Raw genomic sequence first — 8,496 nt, forward strand, 5'->3', positions numbered from 1 at the left:
CACCGCACCTGTCCTACTCGTTAGACTAATCACAGAACTCGTTATCTGGAAAAAAATTTGCTCAGCTGAGCTTTCCAAAAGGCCCATTTAGGCCATTTAACTGTGACACTGTTGTTTTATTGAATTAGAATAATGGTGAAAGCGTTTCATTGAATTAGAATAAATGCTCAAATTTTTGTTTTCTGTGAATAGTGTTCACTGTGCAGTATAAAGTCAGGGTTGAGTAGAATTTCTAAGTTGTAAAATCAATCATGGGTAAGCAGCGCGACCTCTCAACCGGAATAGTGGCTCAAATTCAAGCCCTTCGCCAACAAGGCTTGACCCAAACTAAAATTGCTGAGCAGCCCGGCATCAGCCAGTCTTCCGTCTGCAAAGCTCTCAAGAAAAACTGCAGCAAGCGCACCAACTGTTCCGGCGTCCGAAAAACTTCTGCTCGCGACAACAAGCAGCTGAGAAAGATCGCAGTCAGCAACCGGTTCAAGTCCACTTCCGAGCTCACCGACTTGTGGAACAAGCAGACCGGCGCTGACGTCTCCAGATCAACCACTTACCGTCGTCTGCGCGAACTCGGCTTCAAATCTCGCGTTCCAGCAGTAAAACCGATGCTGAACAAGAAACAAATGGTGAAACGGCTGAAGTGGGCCAAAGAACACGGCGAGTGGACTGCTGAAGACTGGCAGAAAGTGGTCTTCAGTGACGAATCACGCTTCTGCATCTCCTTCGGTGACCAAGGTCCTCGTGTCTGGCGTCGTGGTGGCGAAACCTACAACCACGAGTGCGTGAAAAGATCCGTCAAGTTTCCCCAGAGCGTTATGGTCTGGGGATGCATGTCCTCTCGAGGTGTAGGGAAACTCTGCTTCCTCAAGAAGACTGTCAATGCTGCCGTACATCAAGATGTTCTGGAAACGTTCCTGATTCCGACTGTTGAGGAACAGTTCGGCGAAGAAGACTTCATATTTCAACAGGATCTTGCACCGGCTCATGCGGCAAAGTCGACCAAAGATTGGTTCACTAAAAAACAGCTTGAAGTTTTGGCATGGCCGGCCAACTCGCCTGACCTCAATGTCATTGAAAGCCTTTGGGCCATCGTCAAGCGGAAAATTCGCGACAGAAAGCCTACTACGCTGGACCAACTGAAGCAGAACATCGCCACTGCCTGGGAAGCTGTGAGTGCGGAAACTTGCGACAAGCTGGTCAAATCGATGCCGCGGAGACTTCAGGCAGTCATACAAGCCAAAGGGGCAGCCACAAAATACTGAGAAAGTGATGATTGTAATTATAATAAAAATTATTGCAATTCAATGAAACGCTTTCACCATTATTCTAATTCAATAAAACAACAGTGTCACAGTTAAATGGCCTAAATGGGCCTTTTGGAAAGCTCAGCTGAGCAAATTTTTTTCCAGATAACGAGTTCTGTGATTAGTCTAACGAGTAGGACAGGTGCGGTGAACACCTGATTTGCTTTCTGCACAAAAAATGCATTCAAAGAATTTCATGATTGCACTATTTAAAATAATTCTAATTCGTTGACCAGCACCTGTAGACTCTTTAATATTTGCAACAGTTTGTGTAATGACATCTCAGATAAGACTGTAGTAATGATACTGAAATAATAACTTGTTCCTCTGTGTGTCAGGAGTTTTCTCTGCCGTCTATCGTTCTGTTCGAGCGTTCTGGACTCAAAGGAAGGAGAACTTTACTGAAGTCGAGCTCCGTGAACCTGCAGCTGACAGAGAGCTGGACCAGAGTCTCCTCTATACTGGTGGAGGGCGGCATGTGAGAGACACACACACACACGCATACACACACACACACACACGCACACACACACACACACGCACACACGCACACACACGCACACACACACACACACACACGCATACACACACGCACACAAACACACGCACAGACACACACACACACACACGCACACATGCATACACACGCACACACACACGCACGCACACACACGCACACACACACGCACGCACACACACACACACACACGCATACACACACGCACACAAACACACGCACAGACACACACACACACACACGCACAGACACACACACACACACACGCACACATGCATACACACACACACGCACACACACTTACACACACACACACACACACGCATACACACACGCACACAAACACACGCACAGACACACACGCGCACACACACATGCACAGACACACACGTGCATACACAAACACAAGCACTAGCTTTAGTTTTCTGCTTCACTTTAAAAACACTGAGACTCCTGCCTTCGGTTCCACTCTGTCTCGCTCCGTCCAGCGGTTTCTGAACGTGTGTGTGTGTGTGTGTGTGTGTGTTGTGTGTGTGTGTGTGTGTGTGTCTGTCGCATGTTTACTGGTTTCCATGAGCAGTGATTCAGTGTTTATATACGGTCTGGCCTGCGGGCGAGCAGGAAACCTGTCAGTTATCGAGTCTCTAAACATATTCAGTGAGTGGAAAGACTTCAGCCGTGTGTTACATTTCACACTGTCCCGTCAGTCTCTCTCTCTCTCCGGCATCAGGAGGCGTTCCTCTCGCCGAAATCACTTGCTACACAACGAGAACGCAAAAGTGACACATTTAATGAAATCTTGAAATGGTGTTTTCTTGCAAAATGCACTTAATTTCAATAAATCATGTTTACAGTGTACATAATAACCAGAACTATTTTACTTGATATTTGTGTTATAGTGTTTTTATTAGTAGTGTGTATTGTGCATTTAGGTTCGCAACATGTTAATGTCAAGCTGTAATATTCACTTTTTCAGTGAAGATGTCAGACTCGCTCAGGGCTACAAACTCTTTCCACAATTCCCAAATTCTTTCCATAAAAGCAAGAGCATCTGAGGGCGTACAGTATATTTAGCCTGAACTGACCACAAACTCAAAATAAACAGAGTGAGCTTAGAGACGGGCGTACAGTGTGTGTCAGTGTTCACCACCCGTTAGCTAACGTGTGTGTGTGTGTGTGTGTTGATTGACAGGTGGGTTCTGTACGAGGCCAGTAACTTCAGAGGTTCTCAGTTCCTGCTGAAGCCCGGCGCTGTTCCTGATTGGCCCAAACTATCCTCCTGGCGTCGAATCGGATCGCTCCGCCCACTCATGCAGGTCAGAGGCTCCGCCCACTGCAGTGATGACGCATTGGGGGGCGGGACTAGAAAAGTGTCTGCATATTATTTTGATGTACAGTCAAACCAAAATGTATTCAGACACTTTTAATATTTCTCACATTATCAGTTAATTCGCTAGAAAATGGTAATAAAATATGACTAGAGTTATGAAATCAGTTGATATTTCACAGGTTTTGTCCGTCTTTCTGTTAGACTCTCACACATGAATTATGTTGAATATCTGTCAGCTGTTAAATTTAACTACACAATTAGATAATACCAGTTTAGCTCAAACAATCACCAAGCAATGCTTCATGTTGTTCAGTCTGTGGTGTAAAAAGCTGCATTAGTTATTAAAGAAAAAACACTTCAGCAAAACACGATCAGCTCAAAGTGTCTGAATCATTTTTTGGGCCCAAATTTTCATAATTTTTTTCTGGTAGTCACTGTATGAAAAATATTTGTGTATAATATGTCGCAGTTTACTTTTATTTTGCTCTCCTCACTCACATAAATGAACTATATTGTCCTGCACACACTAGTACAAAAATATCAAAAATGATATCTGAATAATTTTTGCTGTGATGTAAACACACTCTCACAACGTTTCTCTCTTTCAGAAGCAACCGCTGTTCCGCTTGCGTAACGAAGAGGCGGGGCTTATGATGTCAGTCACCGGGTCACTCGATGACATCAAACTGATGCGTATCCAGGCGAGCGAGGAAAGGGGCGGAGCCGATCAGATCTGGGCCTATCAGGACGGTCGCTTGCAGTGCAAGGTAGATATTTATATATATATATATATAATTGTTTTATTATAATTTTTTTCTTTTTTTATATTCATACACCAGATAAGGAGTTAATTATATTCACTATAGTTCATTAATGTAAGTGAGGAGAGCCAAATAAAGTAAACTGTGATATATTATTCCCAAAAATTATTCATACAGTGACTACCAATTAAAAATTATAAAAATTTGGGACCAAAATTTATTCCGACACTTTGAGCTGATCATGTTTTGCTGAAGTGTTTTTTCTTTAATAACTAATGCACCTTTTTACACCACAGACTGAACAACATGAAGCATTGCTTGGTGATTGGTTGAGCTAAACTGATATTATCTAATTGTGTAGTTAAATTTAACAGCTGACCGATATTCAACATAATTCATGTGTGAGAGTCTAACAGAAGGACGGACAAAACCAGTGAAATATCAACTGATTTAATAACTCTTATTTTATTACCATTTTCTAGCGATATATAGCACCATTTGTACTTTTAGGTACCATGGTATAATCGTCCGATTATAGCACGATTATATTAGTTATGTTAGTGCTGCTGATAAAGCATTAGTGATGACAGTGTGTGTGTGTGTGTGTGTGTGTGTGTGGTGTGTGTGTGGTGTGTGTGTGTGTGTGTGTGTGTGTGTGTGTGTGTGTGTGTGTGTGTGTCAGTGGCTGCTGGACTGCTGTGTGGATGTGGGTTCTGGTGTTCTGATGCCCGGCACTCGAGCGGTTCTGTCGTCAGAGTTCGGAAAACCTCATCAGATCTGGAACATCACGAGCGACGGGATCATCCGCAGCAACAGCGCACCAAACCTTGTGCTGGAGGTCAAAGGTCAGAGAGCGCTCCAAACACTCACACTAGTGCAGGGAACACTTCCACAAGCGTCGCTGAGATCCACCAGGACTTATTTCTTATATACAAATTATGTTTTAACTCAGTGTTTCTGTCTTGTTTTCCAGCACAAATATCTAAACGTTCTTAAATCAAGATGCAGTTACTGGAGAAGCAAAACGACTGAAGATATTAAGATATGAAAAATCATCAAAATGAATTGAGTTTGTGTTTAAAACAAGAGCAAATATCTGACAATGGAGTCGGAAAAATAATCCTGTTTTTTCTTTGAATTAAGTTTATATTTCTGACTCCCATGTCAGATATTTGTTCTTGTTTTAAACCCAAACTCAATTCATTTTGATGATTTTTCATATCTTAATATCTTCAGTCGTTTTGCTTCTCCAGTAACTGCATCTTGATTTAAGAACGTTTAGATATTTGTGCTATATTTAGTTGTATTCCATTTAGCTTTCATTTTTAGTTGCATGTTAATTTAATCATATCATTATATGCTTTTGTCATTTATTTATTTTTATTTCAGTTTATTGCTCGGGTTGGCTTTTAACCCTAACCCTGAGGCAACACTTCAAATTTTCGTTTAGTTTACATTTTTCAACTAGTATTTGTGTTTGTTTTTCTGTCAGCTTAACCTGTTCCACATAGACTTCCATAGAAAGAGCTTTACTGTAAACACCTTTGTTTTTACAAACCGAGAAATGAGTATGAAAGTATTTTTCTGTGGTAATAATCAGGTTTAAGTAGTTTTACATTCCTTTAACCGTGTGATTTATATTTGCTTCCTTAAATGACTCTATGGAAATAAAAACGAGTGAGTTTAGTCTGCTGGAAGTGATTACTCTTAATATAGTTGTCTCATAAATCCACATGATTCATGCTAACCTCAGAAATGTGTGTGTTTGCATCAATAGATGAATAAATAGATGAGCGTGTAGCGCCACCTGCTGGATTCACACAGTACGAGTGTTTTAATATTCATGCGACAGATGCTCTTATTCAGAGGCAAAAACAGCTTCAGCTTCACACGAGACCAACAGACGACAGGCGCGTCGGAAACTCATGAACAATGACAGAAACTAACTTAACTACTAATCATTAAACATTTAACGGGCTGAATCTCATGAAGAAATGCCTCTCATTCATAATTCAGAGATTTTGCATAAAGGAAATGATTTGTAGGGCCATTATGATTGACATTTGGCATTTAATGCAAAAAAATCATATTTAAATTGTAATTCTATGATAAAAATCATAACTTTTTATAAATAATAATAATACATTGCATTTTTTCTATGTTTTTCTCAATATCTAGACATTCTTAAATCAAGATAAAGTTACCGGAGAAGCAAAATGACTGAAGATATTAAGAAAAACACATAAAAACTGCAGTGTATTAGTATTATTTATTATTATAGTTGTGCAAAATGAAGTGAGTTTGTGTTTAAAACAAGAACAAATATTTGACAATGGAGTATAAATAAACTTAATTTTAAAAAAACAGGATTATTTTTCTGACTCCATTGTCAGATATTTGTTCTTGTTTTAAACACAAACTCACTTCATTTTGATGCATTTTTCTTATCTTAATATCTTCAGTCGTTTCGCTTCTCCAGTAACTGCATCTTGATTTAAGAACGTTTGGATATTTGTGCTGGAAAACAAGACAGAAACACTGAGTTAAAACATATTTTTTTACAGTGCAATAATAATAGTAATAATAATAAAAATCCACTCCAATTAAGTTTCACTCAACTTGTATTAATAAAATTAGCCAAAATGCAATGCACATATAAAAATATCCTCTTTCTCTCTCTACAGGAGGTCAACAGTTTGACAAAAGCCAGATTATTCTCAATGAATTCAACCCAAACAAAATGAATCAGAGATGGTCCCTGGAGATCCTCTGAGAGTCCCTTCCATGCAGCTCCGTCAGGGGGCCTGGTGCTCTGTGGCAGAGCTGCGCCAGGGGGCCCAGTGTCCTGTGAGGCAGCTGCACCACAGGGACCACGAGCTATGGAAATCTCATTCATCAACAAATGGAATATGATCATATTCGACTGGACATTGTATTATTTTTATAAACCGTCATCCAAGCTGCCTTTACAAAAGCACATACTTGAACAATAATAATGTTTCAGTTTGACTTTGTACCTATATGGACATTTGCTTCTTTTTATAAGTGTTTATATAGTAAATGTTTGTTTTGTTAATCAGCTGCGGCTTTGTTCAGATCATTGAGACGTGTGATTGGTCTGTGCTGATTGGCCCGTGGGGATTCCGTCTGTTCTGATTGGCCCGTGGGGATTTGGTCTGTTCTGATTGGCTGTCTGGGGGATTCGGCTGTTCTCTGTCCACTAATGCGGCCGATGTGATTCGCTCGTGTTTCACGGGCCACTTGAACAGTAGAAACCTCCTCACAGTCAGCCCTAACACTGTCTAAAGTCATAAAACAACATTCTTCATTAATATATTGCATTAATAGAACGTTCGCTTTAAAGTTATCAGGTCTTTAATAATGTTCTCCGCAGGTTAGCACAAAAACTTTATTTATACATTGTTCATGGAACATTTTTCAGTTGGACATTTGTCCATCATTTTTAAATGTTTCTGCTTGTTTCAGAAACTCAAAAGTAACGTTCCATAATGTTTGAAGAATAAAACAATGAAATATTCTCTCAATGTAACCAACTTAACGTTCACACAACCAAGAACTTTTTGTTTTGTTTTTGTTGAATGTTCAGAAATAATGTTTTTATAACTTAATGATAATAAGTTATGGAATATTACAGGTGTACGTGTGTCATCATGTGTGTTAAATGGAGCACAAACACTCTTGAAGGTTCCTTCACTGCTGGAAAAATGGGTTTTTAATAAAACTTGACAGTAGAAAGGTGAAAACTATCTCTATCGGTGCTCCTCACTAGAGAAAAGGCCGTTTGGCCAAATAGACTTCAACACCCATAATGCACTGGGCATGTTGTTGTCCGAGGCCACGCCCACTAGGGTCAAATATCACTTTGATTTATAATGAACAGAAACATTTGAGTTAAGATAACCCTGGTTCTCAACTGGTTTTGCTTTAGAAACCAAATTTGATTGAAAGCCTATCATAGTATCAAAATAGTTTATAGCACTAAAATGTTCTTAAAACTGGAATTTATTATTACATTAATCTTACAACAAGCAATTTTCCCTCATGCTTGTTTTATATTTTCTCGGTTATAAACATTGAGAAGTGTTTCCTCCTCCCGTTCCAGTCGTTTAGTTTGTTATTTTTAGCTCCGTGTGATTATATGGTTAATTGCGTTATTTAAATGCATTGTTTTTCTCTGATGGGGTCATAAGCGGACAAACACATCCTGGTTATTCTATTAATCATTAATAATTAAATAATATGTCCTTTCCTGTTTAAAATTGTTCATTATTAATGTCAGAGCACAAAAACAGTCACATACACACACACACACACACACACACACACACACACAGACACACACACACACACAACACTTACACAGACAAACACACTCACACATGCATGCACTCTGACACACACTCACACACACACACAGTTGATCACTCACTCACTCACACACACAGACACACAACACTTACACAGACAAACACACTCACACACACAGTTAATCACTCACACACACAAAACACTTACACAGACAAACACTCAAACATGCACACACACACACACACACACAGTTAATCA

At 39.7% G+C, this 8,496-nt stretch overlaps 1 protein-coding gene across 2 annotated transcripts in view; it reads left to right on the plus strand.

The window, feature by feature from the left end:
* The window catches only part of LOC143740013 (uncharacterized), a 33,980-nt gene extending 26,307 nt beyond the window's left edge, over window positions 1-7,673 (plus strand). For both annotated transcript variants that reach the window (XM_077232031.1, XM_077232032.1), the window contains exons 18-22: window positions 1,640-1,779; window positions 3,011-3,134; window positions 3,757-3,915; window positions 4,592-4,754; window positions 6,594-7,673. In XM_077232031.1, coding sequence (XP_077088146.1) covers window positions 1,640-1,779; window positions 3,011-3,134; window positions 3,757-3,915; window positions 4,592-4,754; window positions 6,594-6,682 — 675 coding nt within the window. In that variant the 3' untranslated portion in view covers window positions 6,683-7,673. The remainder of the gene's footprint in view (window positions 1-1,639; window positions 1,780-3,010; window positions 3,135-3,756; window positions 3,916-4,591; window positions 4,755-6,593) is intronic.
* The last annotated feature ends 823 nt before the right edge of the window (window positions 7,674-8,496 follow it).

The sequence above is a fragment of the Siphateles boraxobius genome, unplaced genomic scaffold (assembly GCF_051911475.1).
Source record: "Siphateles boraxobius isolate OS27281-9 unplaced genomic scaffold, OSU_SipBor_1 162, whole genome shotgun sequence".
Classification (NCBI taxonomy): Eukaryota; Metazoa; Chordata; class Actinopteri; order Cypriniformes; family Leuciscidae; genus Siphateles; species Siphateles boraxobius.